The following is a 22,312-nucleotide window of genomic DNA, read 5'->3' as shown; positions in this document are numbered from 1 at the left end:
CCCAGCAAGGGTGAGTTTTGACTTGTAGCCGATTGCCTTCCACTCGCTAGCCACTGCCCAAGCTAGGAATGGGATGGCCAGGCCTCTGCTTGACTCTCCCTTCTGTAGTCGAGACTGGTAGAGTACTGGAAACTCTCCAGGGACGACGCTGAGTGGGGGCATACACATATCACTGTGATCATATAGGGAACTGTAAGCCCAGTGATATTTCTGGCTTCTCACGGTCTCGGCTCTCTGCAGTTGGCCAGAGTTCCAGATCAGAGGTGGGCAAAGGATTGATTGTGATCTAGAAGACATCGAGGTACAGTGAGTAGGTTGGTGTGAGAAGAGTTATGTGTGTGCGCTGGGTTATCATAGGAAATCAGCTTGAGAAGGAGCATGGCCTAGTGGAAAGAGCCTAGGCCTCGGAGTCAGAGGACTTATGGTTAGATTCTTGGCTCCGCTACTTGTGTTCTGTGTGACCTTGGGCGAGTCACTTAACTTCTCTAGACAGTAAGCTCTTTAAAAGCAGGTAATGTGTCCGCTAATTCCATTGCATTTCACTCTTCCAAGCGCTTAGTACATTGCTCTTCACATAGAAAGCGCTCGATAAATATTACTGATTATCTGTGCCTCAGTTACCTCATCTGTAAATTGGGGATTAAGATAGTGAGCCCTATGTGGACCAGGATTTTGTCCAATCAGATTATTTTATATCTGAGCCCGGTGCTTAGAAAAGTGTCTGACACATACAGAATAGAATCAGCTGAGTTACTAAGGGTGAGCTGATTGAGTGCTTCAAAACCAGTGGCAAGGAGTTTCTGTTGATGTGGAGGTGGATGGGTAACCCTTGGAGGTTCTTGAAAAGTGGGGAGAGGTGGACTGAATGTTTTTGTTTGAAATGATTTGGCTAGCAAAGTGAAATATGGACTGGAATAGAGAGGGGCAGGAGGCAGGGAGATAAGCTAGGAGGTTGATGCAGTAATCAAGGTTGGATATGATAAATGCTTGTACCGGCAATAGGAACATTTTGGATAGAGAGGAAAGGGCAGATTTTAGTGATATTTTTGAAGGTAAAACCAACATCATTTGTTGACGTTGAATAAGAATAAGAGAGGCTGAATAAGGGCTGAATAAGAGATGAATCCAAGAGAACAGCAAGATTATGGGCCTGTGAGAAAGGAAGGATAGTGATGTTGGCTACAGTGATCGGAAAGTCGGGGGATGACAAGGTTTGAGTAGGAAGAGGAGGAGACTTGTTTTGACCGTGTTAAGTTTGAGGTGTCAGTGGGACATCCAAGCAGAGATATCCCGAAAGCAGGAGGAAATGTGAGACTTGAGGGAAGGAGAGAGATCAGGGCTGGAGAAGTAGCTTTGGGAATCGTCTGCGTAGAGATGGTAATGGCAGCGGTGGGAATGGGTGAGTTATTCCGGTAACTGCTGGTTCCACAGCCTGGAATTACCTTCCCCCCTAAATTCACTAAAATGTCTTTTGCCCAATCTTTGAAGTCCTCTTAGTATTCTACCTCCTTCAGGAGGTCTTTTTTGATTATTCCACAACCTTTGGATTGCATCACCCCAAATCTAACTTTAGCAATTGTATACTTTAATCCTATTCTCAACATATGTATTTTTCCATATATGTATTCTTTTTATATTCATTTGTTCACGTAATTATTTTTTCAGCTGTTTCATCCCGTTGGGTTTGTCCACTTCCTGATTGATCTTTTCTCCTCTCACTCTCTGTAACAAAATTTCTTCATCTCACCGATTTGACGGTGAGCTCCTCGAGGGCAGGGGACACATGTCTTGTGATTGTCATACTCCTCCAGGCATGGAGTGCGGCACCTGGACCTTAGAAGGTGCTCAAGTCATACCACCCATTGATGGATGGCTTACGCGGGCAATGGCTCAGCCCACAGGGTAGCATTACGTATCACGTGCCCCCAAGGTCAGAAGTAAAAGATGCCAGATGGTCATGGAACCCTTCTAACCAGAAAAGACACCTTTAAAAAAATAGAAAAAGCTGAAGTCATCAAAACCATCTAGCTTCCTGTTTGAATATCGCCGAGACGACGTGTGCGGTTTTAGTGCTTTGTATAACGTGTGCTCTGACGAGGATAAGTTAGACTGTGAGTGACTGAGCCACGAAAGTCTAACCTGCTGTCCTGCCTTCAGATCTCTCTGGGGAAGGAAGGACCGAGTCCAAATCCACCACCACAATGATTGTCAAGGTGTTGTTCACACTTGGCTTCTTCCCGTTGGTTGAAGTAACAGGTAGATCATTTTGGTTTTCTCTCTCTGTCTCTTCCTTTTTGCAGGATTTTGCTACCAGACTCAAATCATTTTTATAAAGGATTTAGGAATCGGACTGCATTCGCGTTTCCACCAGATGGTTAAAGACTGCAATCGATTTAGAATGCGACCGATTTTTCAACCTTGTTCGCCCAGTTATTGCCGTTTCCATTTTGTTCTTTTACCTTTTTTATTTTCTCTTTGACAAAGGAATTTTTCTGCTTATATGGAGAACTGGGTGGTTGGGAACACCAGAAATTTGAAACTAAAAAGACAGTTATAGGAAAAGCCCGGAAGTTTGCCAGTCTGGGTCAGCTACCAAATTTGATTTGGTGTAAGCTTAAGCAATTCTGAAAACTTCTTGAAAGATAAAGATTAGATGGTCCATGTAAAAATGTTTATGGTTTCATCTTTTTTTAAAGCTACTTCCTCAAACAAAACTTCCTAAATTACCCTTCAGTGATGAAAAGCTTGTATTGTTTTACTGTAGGTTAGATCACGCTCATTAGAAATTCTGCTGAAGTTCAGATGGAATTTAATTGGTCATTCATTTTTACTTTAAATTAAAAGGCCAGTTCCGTTGAGCAGCTTTCTTCCTCCACGTGCCCTCTCTGATGGGGATTTGCGGGCCACATCTTCACTCAGAATTTGCTTGGACTTGTTGCAATTTTCCATCCTGCATGTGGATCACGATTGCAATAATTCATTTAATTGTACGAAGGGCAGAGGTGCAAATTTGGGTGCCAGAAAAGTTAAGCTAGCGGTCCTTAGGCAAATCTTCTGTAATTAAGAGGTGTTGCCAGCGGTAAAACCTGGAGGTTAGGTCAACAGAATGATTTTGGAGCCTAGATTGTAAACTCCTTGAGGGCAGGGATTGTGTCTGCCAAGTCTATTGTACTGTACTCTCCCAAAAACTTAGTAGAGTCCTCTTCTCACAGTAGCGCTCGGTTAATATCACTGACTGATGGACTGGGTAGTGGAACTCTTCTAATTTCAAGAACTCTTAGTCTTCAACTGCAGGGTTGAGGGTCCAAAATTAACTCTATTTCTGTAGGATTTTTTTTTCAGAAGAGAAAGGGTAATCAAGGGTGGAAAGGAATGCCCACATTGACGTGAATACATTTGGAGACACTGAACTTGCATTTTTTTTTTTCCTTTCTTGAAATGGCATTCTTGAGAAGTGGCTTTGGAGAAACTGGGAAATAGACATTTTAGAAGACTTTTTATGCTCAAATCATTATTCAATCTTATCCATTCTTTTTTTTTATCAACTAATGACATTTATTGAGCACTTACTGTGTGCAAAGCACTTAATAAATGTTTGGGAGAGTACAAGAGAGTTCGTGAACACAATCCTTCCCTTCAAGGCGTTTACGGAAGTTCAGAGCTAAAAGTTATGCTTTATTGTTTAATAATTCATTTTCTCAAAAAATCAAAACCAAATTTCTGTCATGCTGATCTTCTCAATAGCTAGCCAAACATGACAATTTTGTGATGGAATTTAGGACCTGAATGGGTTTTTAAAACAGAAGGGTACTATAACCAAAAAAAGAATCAGAGATCAGAACAGGTTTTGCAATGAAGACGAAGAGAAAAAAATTGCAATGATAAGTAAAACAAAGACTGTCGGAAGGATTCATTCAATTCCAGTAGTTCAAAGTCTTCCATGAATCATCGGTTGTTTTATTCTTCATTGGCCTTTCAGTCACACTTGCGCACATGAGTAAAAATTCATCCAGGAGCGTCATCTTCAAGTACAAGGTCACCCTCTACGGATTATTGATGAATTTTCTCTGAGCTGACTGCCTTTCTCCTCTGTCCCAAGGACTACTAGAAATAATTTTTATCTCAGTATCATTCATCGATGAATGTTGTAAGCTATAGGTGAAAAAATTTAACTTTAACTCCCCTTCTCACATATATACAGGGTAAACTAAACTTGTCACCCAATTTGGCCAGCTAATTTCTCGAGGGTAGAGATGGTGTCTGCTAACTTTATTATATCCTTCTAAGCAATTTGCACAGTGCTCTGAACATAGTAAGAGTTATTAAAAAGTATTGACTTTTAATCAGTAAGTGGATATTACTACAATTGGATATTAACCAATTGGATATTAACCACATGCATAATATATTTCATTTCTCCATAGGTCTTGGACTATCTATAGATGGAATTATTTTTTTAATCTGATATTTTTCTCAGTGATAAAATCCACCCAGTAGACCTAAGCTTGTTGTGGGCAGGGAATGTATCTGTTAGCGTGGCTCGAGACGCGGCATGGCTCAGTGGACAGAGCCCGGGCTTGGGAGTCAGAGGTCATGGATTCGAATCCCGGCTCTGCCACTTGTCAGCTGTGTGACTGTGGGCAAGTCAGTTCACTCCTCTGTGCCTCAGTGACCTCATCTGTAAAATGGGGATTAACTTTGAGCCTCACGTGGGACAACCTGATGACCCTGTATTTACCCCAGCGCTTAAAACAGTGCTCGGCACATAATAAGCGCCTAACAAATACCAACATTATTATTATTATTATTGTAGTCTCTCAAGTGCTTGGTACAGTGCTCTGCACAGAGTAAACCCTCCATAAATATGACTGACTCACCCAGTTTTTTCAAAACTTGTGTTTTTACTTCGTGTCTTAGATAGAATGCTGGGAGCCCAGAAGGAACAGGCACTGTGCCGAATTCCCCTCTGTGCATTAACCTCCCCGCCCTTAGTACAGTGCTCTGCATACATTGAAAGCTTAATGAGTGCTATTAATTTTAAGGAATGTTTTTCCCACAGTGCCTTTCTGGATAGAATGTGATTGTGACATTGGTTATTCATTCATTCAATCATTCGATCATATTTATTGAGCGCTTATTGTGTGCAGAGCACTGTACTGAGCGCTTGGAGTGTACAATTGGGCAACAGATAGAGACAATTCCTGCCCAGAAATGGGCTCACAGTCTAAAAGGGAGAGACAGAGAGTTCTGTGCCCGTGCATGGAGCTGGTCAAGGCATGGGCACTGGAGTTTGAGTTGCTTTAACATGGGGTTCGTCAGGAATGTAGCTCCTCCGTTAGAGTAGAACTGAATGTATTCGATTAGACTGTAAGCCCATCATTGGGCAGGGATTGTCTCTATCTGTTGCTGAATTGTGCATTCCAAGCGCTTAGTACAGTGCTCTGCACATAGTAAGCGCTCAATAAATACTACTGAATGAACGAATGAATATTCCGAGTTATACTCTTTGAGTTACGTACCTTACGCTAACATTTAACTTGTCTAATGGCAAATGTAGGTTAATCAACAAATGTCAATCAATAATTTGATTGCGTTCTTTGTTCAGAGGAGAACAAAGGTATTCATTCAATTGTATTTTTTGAGTGCTTACTGTGCGCAGAGCACTGTACTAAGCACTTGGTAGAGTACGACAATAAACGGACACAGTCCCTGCTCACAGCAAGCTCACGGCCTAGATGGGGAGACAGACGTTAATATACATAAATAGATTAAGATATGTACATGGATACGTTCATTCATTCATTCATTCATTCATTCATTCAATTCAATAGTATTTATTGAGCGCTTACTATGTGCAGAGCACTCTACTAAGCACTTGGAATGTACAAATCGGTAACAGATAGAGACAGTCCCTGCCCTTTGACGGGCTTACGGTCTAATCGGGGGAGACGGACAGACAAGAACAATGGCAATAAATAGAATCAAGGGGAAGAATATCTCATTAAAACAAGAGCAAATAGAATCAGGGTGATGTACATTTCATTAAACAAAATAAATAGGGTGATGAAGATATATACAGTTGAGCGGACGAGCACAGTGCTGAGGGGAGGGGACGGGAGAGGGGGAGGAGCAGAGGGAAAGGGGGGAGAAGAGGGTTTAGCTGCGGAGAGGTGAAGGTGGGGGTAGAGGGAGCAGAGGGAAAAGGGGAACTCAGTGTGGGAAGGTCTCTTGGAGGAGGTGAGCTTTAAGTAGGGTTTTGAAGAGGGGAAGAGAATGCTGTGGGGGGAAGAATAAAGGGAGCAAGTCAGGGCGACTCAGAGAGGAGAGGGAGAAGAGAAGAGGAGAGGAGGGCCTTAGTAAGGGAAGGCCTCTTGGAGGAGATGTGCTTTCAATAAGGCTTTGAAGCGGGAGAGAGTAATTTTCAGTCAGATTTGAGGAGGGAGGTCGTTCCAGGCCAGAGGCAGGATGTGGGCGAGGGGTCGGTGGTGAGATAGATGAGGAGTGAAGTGTGCGGCTGGGTGGTAGTAAGAGAGTAGCGGGGTGAGGTAGGAGAGGTCAAGGTGTTCTAGTGCTTTAAAGCAAATGGTGAGGCGGTTTTGTTTGATGTGGAGATGGATGGGCAACCACCGGAGTTGCTTAAGGAGTGGAGAGACATGTTCTGACCGCTTTTGCCGAAAAATGATCTGGACAGCAGAGTGAAGTATGGACTGGAATGGGGAGAGACAGGAGGCTGGGAAGTCAGCAGAGAAACTGATAGAGTAATGAAGGCGCGATAGGATAAGTGACTGTATTAACAGGGTAGAAGTTCGGATGGAGAAGACAGGGAGGATTTTAGCGGAGTCACGAAGGTAGAACTGACAGGATTTAGTGACAGGTTGAATATGGGCGTTGAATGAGAGAGAGGAGTCTAGGATAATGCCAAGGTTATGGGCTGTGAGACAGGAAGGATGGTAGTGCCATCTTCAGTGTTGGGAAAGTCATAGGGAGGGCAGGGTTTGGGTGAGAAGATAAGGAGTTCCGCTTTGGACGCGTAAAGCTTGAGGTGATGGGAGGACATCCACGTAGTGATGTCGTGAAGGCAGGAGGAAATGCAAGGGGAGAGAGGGAGATCAGGGCTGGAGATGTCGGTTGGGGTATCATCCTCATGATCCCTGCCCTTGAGATATGCCCTCAAGATTTCCTTTTATTATGGTACTCGTTAAGCCCTTACTATGTGCCAAGCACCTTATTAAGCACCGGTGTAGATACAAGTCTAAATCAGAGGAAGGAGAATCTAATCTCCATTTTACTGATGAGACCGTAAGGTCGTTTTGGGCAGGGCAAGTGTCTACCAACCTTCTTGTACTGTACTCTCCCAAATGCCGAGTACACTGCTCTGTACACGGTAAGCATTAAATAAATACCACTGATTGATGAGAAACTGAGGCCAGAGGAGTTAAGTGACTTGCCCAAGTCACACAGCAGACAAGTGGCAGAGCCGGGGTTAGAACCCAAGTCGACCGACTCCCAGGCCGGGGCTCTTTCCACTAGGCCGTGCCGCTTCTCACGTGAGAAGCAGATGGTCATTTATGAACTAGGTTAGAGTGAATTTTACATAATTTTGATCATAAGCCTCAATTCTTAATTGACTCCCATATTTTTCTGTTCAGTGAGAAAATAACTTAGGGAGAGTTCATACACTTTAAGATTGATCATACCACTTCTTCATTCTGTTTGTGTAGAGGTGCAGATGTTTATTCATTTATTAAGTGTTGCATGTTAGCATATGACTATTTTGTCTCAGGGTGTGATATAAAAATGAGAAAGTAGCAGGAAGGTTGAGAATTGACAGTGGTCAGGATAACGTTTTTGCTCACACATCCTAGATAAAAACTCTTTTCAGGAGCTGCAATGAGCTCTTCTTTTTTCTCAGAGTTGGTTTGACACCGAACTCTACCACAGAATTGCACAGGAATGTGGGCCCTTAACGAAATATCTGCTTTTGATTGGCTGCGGGGTGCATCATTCTGAATTTCCTGGGCAATGGCATTCAGGCGTTGTTCCTGAATTGATTTGCAGGCCGTGGCATGGGGATTTAGGTGCTACCTTTTTGACCGCAGCAAGGAGCATCAAGGAGTGGGGGTTGCAACTTACTGGGCTTTGAGTAGCTCCTTGTTGACTACCATTTTCATTAGATAGCCCGATGATAGCAGCTCCCACAGCCCAAAGAGATGTTGGCTACCTTCATGGACATAATCTTCGAAACTCACTTTCTAAAATAGAACTTTCAGCTACAGAGCATCTAATCCAAAAGGACTTTTCTGCTATAGGCAAGCTCTTGCTACAGAGTTTTCACACTGACTTTGCTCTTTATCTCTACCTATTCATTCTTCATATTTGAAAAGGATGCTGCCATGGTGAAATGCGAATTGCACGAACAGTGGAAGCCAAAAAGACTGAGGTCTATCCATACTGTGGAAATGCAAATGCTCCCTTTTAGATTTCATTCATTCGATTGTACTTACTGAGCACTTACTGTGTGCAGAGCACTGTCCTCAGCTCTTGGGAGAGTACGATACAAAAATAAACAGACACATTCCCTGCCCGCAAAGAGTTTACAGCTGAGAACTACCATTATGTAAGGACCTGATTCTTTTGGGAATAAGGCTCTTGAGTAGAGGATCACAGGGCAACTTCTCTGCTACACAGAGCTGCAGTGATCTGAATATTCTCTATGTCCTCCTTTTTCATTAATAAAGTGTTCATTGAAATCCCATTACTCTGATTTGGTTCCGTCAGTCACGCTTTGCTCTTCTCGTGAAGGTTGTAGATGGAAGGCAGAACATTTTGGTTACTGTGAACCCGCTCATGGGACAGGGACTGAGTCTGACCTCATTATCTCAAATCTACCCCAGTGCTCAGTATAATGCTTGGCAAATTGTAAGTGCTTAACAAATATCACAATTATTATCGTTACAACGCTTGCTACCCCAACAAACCAAGAGACCAATACTCTCGGGCCTCCTAATTCATGTTGTAATCAATCAATAAGTCATATTTATTGAGCGCTTACTGTGTGAAGAGCACTGTACTGAGCACTTGGGAGACTACAGTATAACAGAGTTGGTATACCCGTTTCCTGGCCACAGTGAGATGAGGGAAATGGTAGAGTGTAAAGATATGCAAATAAGGGTTGAGGGTTGGGTGAGTGTTATAAGTCAGAAAGACCTGGGTTCTCATCCCAGTTCCACCATTTGTCTGCTGTGTGACCTTGGGTCAGTCACTTAACTTCTCTGTGCCTCAGTTACCTCACCTGTAAAATGGGGATTAAGACTGTGAGTCCTATGTGGGACGGGGACTGTGTCCAACCTGACTAGCTTGGATCTACCCCGGCGCAGTGCTTGACACATAGTAAGCACTTAACAAATATTATTATTATTGCCAGTTTTATTATTATTAAGGGGTACAGACCTGAGTGCGTAGAAGACACAGAGGGGAGGATGGGTAGGGAAAATGTTTATCTTGGACAGACCTTCCATTCCGTTTCCCGCACCAGGACCCAGATATCGCTCTAAAGACGGGCCTTTGGCTCTGGTGGGAGCCCAGGTGGAGACCGCCCCCGGGGGCTCCAGAACAGCTGTGTGAAAGAGGAGGAAGGAAAGGTGACCAGTGAGTTTACCTGGGCTGCTCTTCCTTCTCTCCACGTTGTCCTTATCAGCTGGGCATCGTTCTAGGGCTGTCTCTGGGTAAACTAAGGGCTGCTGCAGTGGCGGTAAACATGATTTTAACTGAGTAGCCACCGGGTGCCGTGCGCCGTCATGAGCTCTTGGGAAAATATAACAGAAGCACAGGTCCTTTCTGCAAGGAGCTTGCACTCCATCGGAAGATCGATGCTGGGCTTAGACAACCAGGAGTTTCTCCAGGGCCAGATGGAGCCCAGAGTAACTAAGAGCCTGTAGCTTTTACTTCTACTGTTCATGCAGAAAGGTGTGGTCTTTGGTCTTCGACCAACAGGGCCTGTCGGTCAGGATAATTGCGCCTTGATAAGCCCGCCTCGGTTGAATCGATCCATGGTATTCAGTGAGCGCTCACTGCGGGCAGAGCACGGTTCTAAGTGCTTGGGAAAGTTCAGTACGATGGAGTTGGCAGACACGATCCCTACCTACAAGGAGCTTTGGTGAAGTGAGAACTTTAAGGCTCAAACTAGAAATTTGCATTTCTTCTTCTTCGTCTACACTATTATGGATGCTCAGAAAACTGCTTTCAGATCAGATTTGAAAAGGAAATAGCTTTTGGGACTGAACGCAAGCACAAAATGCAAGAGCACTAGAAAGCAGTAACCAAAATGAAAATAGGCAGTAACAGTTGAGATGTTTCACAAGGTTGAAAGAGTTCAAGCGATCTGACTGAACCCATCTTTTTTTGCTGCCAAATTACAGTTGCAGTGGGTTCCTGAGAGCAGATTCAGCTGCCAGCAAGCAGTAGAACTGGGAAGGGTAATGATTTCGGGCCTTCGTGAGCAAAAGTCTGGCGGCCTTTTGTTAAAGTAATGTGGGGAAATTTGGGAATTTAAATGGGTGCTTCTTTTAGACATTTGTCTGTATTCCCCAGAAATACACAATTCGGAGGACGAGGTACCCAGTTTAAATCTCCACAGCTGGTATGGACCTCCTCTTCGATTCAGAGCCCTTTGTAGAACCAGAATGTAAGAAACTCAGCACTATGCATTTTCTGGGGCAAAGATATGTACTCTTCGAGCTCACAAAATCATGGCTCTCCACTTCAGACTAGAATCCCCTGTGTTAGAGAGGATGGGAGGGACCGATATGCTTCTTCTGGTCTTTGGCAAATTGCTTATGAAGGGCCCATCCTCCGACACTGGAAATAAACAGGGCACCCTCCAGTGACGGTGCTTTCCGTTCTGTGGTTTGGCTGGTGAGAAAGAGCAAAAATGTCTGTATCTTCTGGGCCTTGCCGCACAGAAAATCTTGAAGAATATGATGCACTGACTTGGACTGTAAGCTCTCTCGAGGGCAGGGATCACGTCTACTTACTCTACTGTATCATCCCAAGTGTTTAGTACACTCCTCTCCATGTAGTGAGTGCTCAGTAATACCCCCGGTTAGGTGATAGATGGAATGACATCTCTGAGGTTTGGCCCTCAAGAATGCGGTGTCAGCAGCGTAATTCAGAAGGGCAGCAGGGGATGAGAACAAATCTTAGCTTCTTTCACTTTTTAATGGGATCTGTTAAAGACTTACTCTGGGCCAGCCACTGTACTAAGCGCGGGGATAAACACAAGCTAATCCGGTTTGGCACAGCCTGTGTCCCATACGGGATTCACAGTCTTCATCCCCATTTTACAGATGAGGTAACTGAGGTACAGAGAAGTGAAATGACTTGCCCAAAGTCACATAACAGACAGGTGGGGGAGCCAGGATTAAGAACCCAAGCCAGGATCGTGCTATCTCCCAGACGGGTACCAATTAGAGCGGGCAGAGCAGCCCAGAGGGCCAAGAGAATCCTGTACGATGCATTGGGTGCGACTTCTAAGCCTTAGAAATCTTCTTGAGTTTTTCAGAAAGCGGCACCAGCTCCATGGGGAAATGAGGGAGAAGACAGGAAGGCTACTGGCTGGTTGGGATTGCCCTCAGAGCAGTTTCCCCCTCTAGACCGTGAGCTTGCCGTGAGCAGGGGATGTGTCTGTTTATTGTTCTACTGTTCTCTCCCAAGCAGTCAGTACAGTGCTCTGCACACAGTAAGTGCTCAGTAAATACAAATGACTAGCTAATCCACCCAGTCTCTTGGGGCCAGATGAGAGCTAAGATTGTGGCTTCCTTTCTGGCTCCTTCCTGACAGGCTTTGGCTCTCTGTCTGGACTCAGAACCAGTGGGATGACCCTTGTTGGATTCTGAGGACTCTACGGGTGAGCAGGGATACCCAACTGGACAACACTGTGCCAGGGAACAGCATGGCATAGTGGCTAGAGCACGGGCCTGGGAGTCAGAAGGTCATGGGTTCTAATCCTAGTTCCACCACTTGTCTGCTAGGGGACCTTGGGCAAGTTACTTCACTTCTCTGTGCCTCAGTTACCTCATCTGTAAAATGGGGATTAAGAGTGTCAGTCTCACATGGGACAAGGACTGTGTCCACCTCCATTTGCTGGCATCTACTCCAGCATTTAGTACAGTGGGAACTAAATGCTGTGTGGAAGCAGCGTGGCTCAGTGGAAAGAGCCTGGGCTTCGGAGTCAGAGGTCATGGGTTTGACTCCCGGCTCTGCCACTTGTCAGCCGTGTGACTGTGGGCAAGTCACTTCACTTCTCTGTGCCTCAGTTACCTCATCTGTAAAATGGGGATTAACTGTGAGCCTCAAGTGGGATGACCTGATTACTCTGTATCTACCCCAGCGCTTAGAACAGTGCTCTGCACATAGTAAGTGCTTAACAAATACTATCACTATTGTTTTTATTATATTATTATTAATGATAATAACAACAATAATATTCTAGACTGTAAGCTCATTGTAGGCTGGGAATGTGTCTGGTTACTGTTATATTGTACTCTCCCAAGAACTTAGTACAGTGTTTCGCAAACAGTAAGTGCTCGATAAATACGATTGAATGAATGATTGAATTGTATGAACCTGGTCGGGACTTTATGGGGAGTGGACGGGAATTTGGGGCTTCTCTCATCTCAGCTGGGCTCTCCCCACAACCCAGACCCAGAGCCTAGCGGAAGCTCTGGGTTGAGCCAAAGCGTCCTCTCACTTCCTCTGGGCTCAGATGGACCAGCTAGTATTATATGGAGGCCAAATGTGGAACAGAGCGTCTGCCCCGGGGAAGCCACTTTCCCAAGAAGCCACACTCTTGGGATGCCACATCCCTTTGACACTCCACCCCCCTCAAAGCTCCTCCTCACCTTCCCCCAATCAAGGTCTAAAAGAAAATCTGGCCCGGAAGCCAATTCCCAGAATGCAGTGTAGGGGAACTGGGGAGAGAGAGTGGAGGGGAAGAGCCTGAATTCACTCAACTCTTGGGGACAAATCCAATTTACGTCCATGTCCACTTTGGGAAGGCGCGTGCTTGCCAACCATCCCAGTGCAGTCTCTGGACCCGCTTCAACTTGCACTTGGAGAAATTTGTTCTCCACTCTATCGATCAATCATTCAAACATATTTTTGAGTGCTTACTGAAGGCACATCTCTTGCAAGGGGCCTTCCCGAAGCTCTCCTTTCCTCTTCTCCCACTCTCTTCTGTATTGCCTTGATCTGCTCTCTTCACTCATTCCCCCTCGCAGCCCCACAGCGCTTATGTACATAGCTGTAATTTTATTAATTTATATTAATGTCTGTCTCCCCCTTTAGACTGTAAGCTTGTTGTGGGCAGGGAATGTGTCTGTTCTATTGTTACTCTGTACTCTCTCAATCGCTTAGTACAGTGTTCTGCCAACACTAAGCACTCGATAAATAAAATTGACTGGCTGACTCACCAGGTGCAGAGCACTGTTCTAAGCTTTTGGGAGAGTGCAGTACGACAGACTTAGAAGCTATGTCTTACAGTCTAAAGGGGGAGAAAGACATTGATTCAAGTATAGCTATATACATAAATGCTGTGGGGCTGAGGGAGGGGTGAATAAAGGGTGTAAAACAAAGTTCCAGGGTGATACCGAAGGGAGTGGGAGGAGAGGAAATAAGGGCTTAGTCGGGGAAGGCCTGTAAAGTCTTTGTCGGGGCTTTAGGTCCAATTTAACGTGACCTTAATTTGCTGGGAATTGAGACAGAGGTTTAGGTTCACGGCACCATAGTGGTGATATCTTCAGTGACTCAAAACTATCTCTATATGAGTAGTGATCCTCATGCTATGAGGAGGGGAGGCCACCTCTCTCTCTCTTCTGGCTCACCAATGATTAAAAACACTTCCACCTTATTAAAGACTTCTTTCTGTGCTGGGACTTGTTTTTCAGTCTCAGTCTTAGGGCTTGGAGGAAACTTTTCTTTAACGTTCCAGCATAGCAGTTAATCAGTCAGTGGGATTTATTGAGCGTTTACTGTAGGAAGAGCGTTGTTCTAAGCTCTTGGGAGAGTAGGGTAGAGTTGGTATAGTGGAATGTGATTTGTTTATTTTTATTGATAAAGCCCACTGTTCTCCATTGCTGCGCTGTAAAGTGTGCAAAGATCTACAGACATAATTTCTCTAGGGGACACACGACCCTTAACAAAATATTTTACTCTATTTCAAGTCCTGGTGAAATTCAGAAAAAATCTATGTTAACTAATATGAATATCTTACTGTGCAAGTTTTAAGAAATAATCTGTATTTTTCAATGTAATACAGCCTTCAAGGCAGCTTTCAGTCAAGACTTCTACTAGCACAATTATGTGATTCTGCTTTCTTTATTTTTCCCTCTCTGGAGTAGGTAAGAAAATGGGTGGCTTTAGTCATGGTCTTCTCCGGCCCCATTGGCATGGTGGGTAGAATTAGCTGCCTTACTTTTCCTCTACTCTCTCCCTGCCTGTATTTGTTTCCTCTCCCTCTGTAATTCTCACCTGACTACTCCCTCCTCTTCAGTAAATTCACCAATATTTCTATGGGTCCTCCAATCTTTCAACTTTTACCATCCCTCAGTTTAATTACCTCTCTTTTGGTCCCTGTGTTCCCATACTTCTTGGCTCCTACCCCACTCAACAATGCTTCAGAAGCTGCCCGAGAACACACCGGGGTCTTCTGCCGAAAGGACCCGCTGACAATCGCCTTTACTGCATGGCTACATCCATCCACCTTATAGTGTTTGCTGCTGGGGGGATCGGATGAGGGAGCGTGAATGGGTCAGTGCAATCCATCGCCACTACTGAAAATCAACAAGTGAAAACAGGATATCCTGTGACTTACCGACCACTAAGCACTCAGGGAGACCGTGACTTGCAAGGCAACCACAAGATCCAAGCCAATCAGCATCCGGGGTCACAGTGACTTCTATGGCAAGATGAGACCTATCTTAGCATTTAATTTTATATAGGTGATAAGAATTTGAATATTCTGCTCTGGTCTTCAATTCCCAAGGAAGCAAAAACAAATCCATAAATTACCATTATATTTTGCGGGGGTCTATTCTCTTTTCATCTTCCTGGGTCCTGACATTAAGAAGAAACAAGGCTCACTTCAGCACGGGTGAGGTTCAAGATGGACCCAAAGGAAAAAATGCAGTAACCTCATAGAGGTGACCAACAGTAGTAGAAATAGAGAAGCAGCGTGGCTCAGTGGAAAGAGCACGGGTTAAGGAGGCAGAGGTCATGGGTTCTAATCCCGGCTCCACCGTTCGTCTGCTGTGTGACCTCGGGAAAGTCACTTCACTTCTCGGTGCCTCAGTTCCCTCATCTGTAAAATGGGGATTAAGACTGTGAGCCTCACGTGGGACAACCTGATTACCCTGTATCTACCCCAGCGCTTAGAACAGTGCTCGTCACATAGTAAGCGCTTAACAAATACCAACGTTAATATTATTATTATTAAAGTAGTAGTGGGATGGACAGGAACCACATCTGTTATATTGCTGGGTTGTACTCTCCCAAGCGCTTAGTACAGTTCTCTGCACACAATAAGCACTCAGTGAATACGATTGTTGATTGATAGTATTTCTCAGTGCCTGCCTTGGTGCAGCGCACTGTATTAAACACTTGAGAAGTTCAAAATAAGGAATTGACATGATCTCTGTCTAGAGAGAGTTTACATTTCAGTGATGGAGACAAGAATAAAAAATATTTACAACCGGAGGGGTCAAAATAAATAACCACATAAAGCTATATCTACGAATGCTGATTTAAGCATTCAGTCCATACCGTCTGCTCAGGGCAATCAGTCAATTAATCAATGGTATTTATTGAGCACTTAATGGGGGCAGAGAACTGTACTAAGAGCTTGGGAGAGTGCAACATAACAGTTGGTAGACATGTTCCTTGCTTACAACGAGCTTACAGCCTAAAGGGGGAGACAGGCATTACTATAAATGATTTACAAGTATGTATTTAATAATGTTGGTATTTGTTAAGCACTTACTATGTGCAGAGCACTGTTCTAAGCGCTGGGGTAGACACAGGGGAATCAGGTTGTCCCACGTGGGGTTCATAGTCTTAATCCCCATTTTCCAGATGCGGGAACTGAGGCACAGAGAAGTTAAGTGACTGGCCCACAGTCACACAGCTGACAAGTGGCAGAGCTGAGATTCGAACTCATGACCTCTGACCCCAAAGCCCGAGCTCTTTCCACTGAGCCACGCTGCTTCAGTGCTGTGGGGCTGAGTTTGGGGGAGTAAATACCAAATGCCCAAAGGGTACAGATTTAAGTGCATGGGTGATGCAGAAGGGAGAGGGAGTCAGGGAAAAGAGGGGTTAGTGGGGGAGGTGAAGAACTAGAAGAAAGAACATCACCATCTAGTCCTTATGGGTCTGTAATACAAATTGAATTTTCTTCATTAGACCCTCAAATCAAGAACAACTCTATCTGGAGGACTTGTATGGAAAAAAAAAAGTTGGGGGAAATTATCCCCAAATTGATGAACTCAGAATTTCTTGGAAAACGGAATCAATACCATCTCCTTGAATTTATTAAACCACCTTAGAGGCAATTGGATGCACCCAGGTGGTGTTTTTGTGTTTAAGGCCTGGCTTGAAAGCACAACCTCCGATGATAAGGGGCTGTAAACAGAAGCTGCAGCGGGGCATTGTGGTTGCCTTTCTATTTTTCTAATAAGGGAAATGGAGAGCTTATATAAAAAAAAACAAAATAACAAACTCTTCTTTATTGTTTAACTTCCTTTCATCAAAGCATTTAGAATGCTTTTGATGATTATCTTGGTTTGAAAATAAACATTACTGTAATAGACTGTACCACAAGAACACAATTATTTCATGGGTGGGAAAATCACGACCGCCTGAAATGTTCTGCAGGGCTTCAAGAACGGCTTCGTTCTTCCCTCACTGCTAGCCAGAGTTCAGTGATCAGATGTCCCACATTAAATGGTGGCATTAAATGTTTACTGTGTGCCAAGCACTTTAGTGAGCTCCGGGGTAGACACAAGATAATCGGGGTGGGCACAGTCCTTGTCCGGATGGGGCTCACCGTCTCAGAAGAAAGGGCAACGGCTATTGAACACACATTTTACAGATAAGGAAACTAAGACACAGAGGAAGGGAAATGACTTACCCAAGGTCATACAGCAGACAAGTGGCAGAGCCGGATTAGAACTCAGGTCTTCTGACTTCCAGACCCATGCTCTTTTCACTCGGCCATGCCGTTTCTCATTAGATGGGAGAGTCATGAAGGTGGTAATTCTTCCTATTCAACAAACCCTACTTTTGACCTGTATTTTTGCACACTCTCTGCTGTTTAAGTAGCCCAGTACCCCAAGTTCTACGAACCTATTAGCTCTGTCTAGCACTAATGAATTTATTTCTGCTCAACCTCAACATTTATGTATATGTGGTTATTCACTTGTACATTCAATTTTAATTATTTGGTAAATATTTTTATGCTTGTCTTCCCCATTGTTAGAGTCTGAGGTCCTTGTGGGCAGGGAATGTAACACTTGTTTCCAAATGCTTAGTATAGTGCATTACAACCAATGGTACTCAATAGATGCTATTCCTCCTCCTCTTGCCCCTCCATCTCTACCCTCTTTCCCTCCTTTTCTTTCTCTTCCTCCTCCTCCTTTTCTTTTTCCTCCTCCTAATTTTAAAGCACTCTTTTCCCTCCTATCTGTAAGTCATCATGTCTAGATTTTTAAGCTCTGCGCGGGAAGGATCAGGTCTATTACATCTTCGTAACCTCTTAAGTGCCTAGTGAAGTGCTCTGTACCCAGTAGGTGCTCAAAAAATATCATTAATTGAATGATTAATTGATGGCAGCAGGAAGGGAGTCCCCTTTGAGAAGGTGCGTGGCTTAGTGAATAGAACATGGGCCTGTGAGTCAGAAGGACCTGGTTCTAATCCTGACTCTGCCACATGTCTGCGGTGTGACATTGGGCAAGTCACTTAACTTTTCTGGGCCTCATTTCCTCAACTGTAAAATGGGAATTAAGGGTGTGAGCCCCATGTGGGACAGGGTCTACGTCCAACTGGATTAACTTGTATCCAATGTACTGTCCATTGAGAAGCAGCGTGGGTCAGTGGAAAGAGCCCGGGCTTGGGAGTCAGAGGTCATGGGTTCGAATCCCAACTCTGCCCCTTTCAGCTGTGTGACTGTGGGCAAGTCACTTCACTTCTCTGGGCCTCAGTTACCTCATCTGTAAAATGGGGATTAAAACTGAGAGTCCCACGTGGGACAACCTGATGACCCTGTATCTACCCCAGCGCTTAGAACAGTGCTCTGCACATAGTAAGCGCTTAACAAATACCAACATTATTATTAGAACAATGTTTGGCACATAATATATGCTTGACAAGTACCACCATTATTATTATTATTGTTCCATTAGATTGGAAGCTCCTCAAGGGCAGGGGCTGTGTCTTTTTCTTCTTTTTGTATTCCCCTAGTATGGCTTAGTATGGCTCTCCGCCGGAGGCGGGCACTCATTAAGTGATGTTGATGATGATGGTGAGGAGAAAGGGAAGAGTGAGGACATGGAGGCTTCCCAGCCTCTCCCTTTCCTTTTTTCTCTTCAGTGGCAGGAGCAGCCAGTGCCATCGCAGATGAATGGATCTGCTCCGCTGGAAATTCCCCGCCACGATCCCGTGATGGACCAGCTCATCTAGGGTGGTGATGGCGGGAGGGGCTACTGCAGGAGGTAGCACTGGCTAAACTGGTTTGACCCAGGCCCCCTTGTTGCTCAACCCAGGACAGGACAGCTTAGGTGACGGGATAATAATGATGACGGCATTTGTTGAGCACTTTCTATGTGCCGAGCACTGTTCTAAGCACTGGGGTAGATACAAGGTAATCGGGTTGTCCCATGTGGGACTCATAGTCTCAATCCCCATTTTACAGATGAGGTAACTGAGTCGCAGAGAAGTTAAGTGACTTGCCCAAGGTCACACAGCAGACAAGTAAGCAGCGTGGCTTAGTGGATAGAGCACAGGCCTGGGAGTCAGAAGACCTAATCCCGGCTCCACCGCTTGTCTCCTGTGTGACCCGGGCAATCACTTTAGTTCTCTGGGCCTCAGTTACCTCATCTGTAAAATGGGGATTAAGGGTGTGAGCCCTATGTGGGACAGGGACTCTGTCCAACCTGAATAACTTGTATCGACCCTAGTGCTTAGAACAGTGCTTGGCACATAGTAAGCCCTTAACAAGTACCATTATCATTATTATTATGGAAGCCCTCAGGATAACTGCCTTGGATGAGCCATTTCATCAGAGGCAGCTGGCTGTTCTCTGCTCTACTCCCTCTACCACCCCCCGTTCACCTCTCCGCAGCTTAACCCTCTTTTCCCCCCATTTCCCTCCGCTCCTCCTCCTCTCCCTTCCCGTTCCCTCGGCACCGTACTCGTCCGCTCGACTGTATATATTTTCATTACCCTATTTATTTTGTTAATGAGATGTGCATCGCCTCGATTCTATTTAGTCGCCGTTGTTTTCACGAGATGTTCTTCCCCTCGACTCTATTCATCGCCATCGTTCTCGTCTGTCCGTCTCCCCCGATTAGACCGTGAGCCCGTCAGACGGCGGGGACTGTATCTGTTGCCGACATGTTCATCCCAAGCGCTTAGTACAGTGCTCTGCACATAGTAAGCGCTCGATAAATACTATTGAATGAATGCCAATGTTGCCTCTAGGAAGAAAGCAGGGGTTGAAATTCCAGGCCAACCAGTGAAGGGAAATTACCCCCTCTCCTGCCTTTCCCCCTTTTCCTATTTTATTTTCCCCCTCTCCCCTCACCTTTCCTGGCACCCTCTTCCCTTTGCCGTTTTTTCTTTATTCTCTCCTTAATTTTCTCTTTTTTCCCCCTCTACTTCCCCATTTGCCTTTTTTCTTCCATTTCTCTTTCTACTTTCCATTCTTTTGCTGCTCCCTTCTTCTCCGTCTCCCCTTTGCTACCTTCCAGCCCCAACCACTGCGGCCCCATTCCCCCACCGCCATGCTCCTCTCCTTGGGTCTAGCAAACTCAAACCATGATTTGATCATCTTGACAGCCACTTGTCAGCTGTGTGACTTTGGGCAAGTCACTTCACTTCTCTGGGCCTCAGTTACCTCATCTGTAAATTGGGGATGAAGACCGTGAGCCCCATGAGGGACAAGCTGATCACCTTGTATCCCCCCAGCGCTTAGAACAGTGCTTTGCACATAGTAAGCGCTTAACAAATACCAACATTATTAACATTATCATCTCTGAGAGCTTAATTATTGGTCCCAACAAGCCAGCCAGGATATGTGCAGGAAGCCCCAGAGGGTAAATGCAATGACAAGGAGCCACGCTTACACTTCTCTGCTCTAATCTTGCACTCATGAGATTATCACTCAGACTCTTACCCATGTCCGGCCTCTGACCTGGAACGCCCTCTCTTTTTATATCCTACAGACAATTACTCTCTCTACCTTCAAAGCCTTACTGAAGGCACATCTTCTCCAAGAGGCCTTCTCTGACTAAGCCCTCATTTTCCCTTTTTCCCACTCTCTCTGCATCTCATTCACTCCCTTTATCCACCCGCCTTCTCAATCCCACAGCACATGTATATATATCCATAATTGATTTATTTATATTAATGTCTGTCTCCCCTTCTAGACTGTGAGTTCACTGTGGGCAGAGAATGTGTCTAACAGCTCTGTTATATTGTACTCTCCCAAGAGCTTAGTATGGTGCCCTATGATTGATTGATTGATTTACTGACAAAATGTAGCTAATTTACAATTACTTGGACTAATGTGAAAACTGAAGAAACAACCATGGTCCCAAATTTTCCATTTTTGCTCTTCCCTGTTTTCTCTTTACTAGCTGCTTAATGAATTGAAGAATATATTACTTAGCATTTCACATGAAATATATATTAGTAGGCAATGAAACAGTCCAAAGTCAGACAGCAGGAAGGAGGAGAAAAAGTAATGAGATAAGAAGCAAGCCGGATATACAATCTGAGAGTTATTTGTATTATGAAAATTCCTCAAAGACTCACCTTTTTTTGGAGAGCCAAGGCCGAACATCTTCAGAAGGTAGATACCCTGACTAAAGACAGACATCCATAGGCCAGGGAACAAAAGGACCCAAGATTCATTTTATTACTTATGCTTCATGGTTGTGTGTATGTGTGTTTTTTTTTTAAACAAAGTCTAGAGCTTTAGATTTTCAATGAGGGAATGAGGGAGTGTAGGGGTTGGGAAAGAAGAGGACATAGAGAGAAATCATTCTAATTCTAGGAGACAAACTTTTCCCTCAGGCCAAAACAACTACAAATCCTTCCTGCTCCAATTTGAACAAGACCACAGATTGATCTGTTGTTTCTGCAAAACTATGAAATAATGAATTTCAAAGAGATATGTGGACTCTTTTCCAGAAATACGGAAGGCTTGTGCAGGTTGCTTAATAGTACTAGTATTTATTGTTTTTTGTGTACAGAGCTCTGGGAAAGACTATAAAGGTGGCAATTAGACACAGTCTCTATCCCTTGTGGGGACTCAGATTCTAATAGAATCAACATGGGTTTTTCCTGACATCCCAGAGTGTGTCTCATTTAGGAGAGCTAGTTCCTCTGGTAAGAATAAGCTTTTTTAATTGCTTGATTAAATCCCTGCCATTACCCACCAGTTACCTCCAGTTGCTCATTCATTCAATCATATTTACTGTACTGAGTAATACTGTACTAAGCTCTCGGGATAGTACAATACAAGAACAGACACATTCCCGGCCCACAACGAGCTCACAGTCTAGGGAGGGATACCGACATTAGTTTTCATAAATAAATGAATAAATTACAGATATATACATATGTACTGTGGGGTTGAGAGGGAGGGTGAATGAAGGGAGCAAGTCAGGGTGACACAGAAGAGAGTGGGAGAAGAGGAGAGGAAGGCTTAGATAGAGAAGTCTTCTTGGAGGAGGTGTGCCTTCAATACGGCTTTGAAGTGGGGGAGAGCAATTAGCCATCTGCTACGAGGAGGGAGGATGCTCCAGGCCAGAGGCAGAATGAGGGCCAGAGGTCGGCAGTGAGAGAGACAGGATGGAGGTACAGTGAAAAGCTTAGCATCAGAGGAATGAAGTGCAGTGAGAAAGTCTGTAAATTCCTTGAGGGCAGGGAATATGTCTACCGATTCTGTTATCTTGTACTCTTCCAAGTGCTTAAGTACAGAGTTCTGTACACAGTAAGCACTCAATAAATATGATTTCTGAATTGATTTATAAATGTTAAA

The 22,312-nt window shown here is 44.5% G+C and overlaps 1 protein-coding gene across 1 annotated transcript in view; it reads left to right on the top strand.

Annotated features, from left to right (window-relative positions):
* The first annotated feature begins 2,120 nt into the window (after window positions 1–2,120).
* The window catches only part of CD28 (CD28 molecule), a 49,316-nt gene continuing 29,124 nt past the window's right edge, over window positions 2,121–22,312 (top strand). The window contains exon 1 of the mRNA XM_029068984.2: window positions 2,121–2,256. Coding sequence (XP_028924817.1) covers window positions 2,202–2,256 — 55 coding nt within the window. The 5' untranslated portion in view covers window positions 2,121–2,201. The remainder of the gene's footprint in view (window positions 2,257–22,312) is intronic.

The sequence above is a fragment of the Ornithorhynchus anatinus genome, chromosome 7 (genome assembly GCF_004115215.2).
Source record: "Ornithorhynchus anatinus isolate Pmale09 chromosome 7, mOrnAna1.pri.v4, whole genome shotgun sequence".
NCBI lineage: Eukaryota > Metazoa > Chordata > Mammalia > Monotremata > Ornithorhynchidae > Ornithorhynchus > Ornithorhynchus anatinus.
Note: the sequence above shows the minus strand (reverse complement) of the source record. Positions and strands in the feature narration are given on the sequence as shown.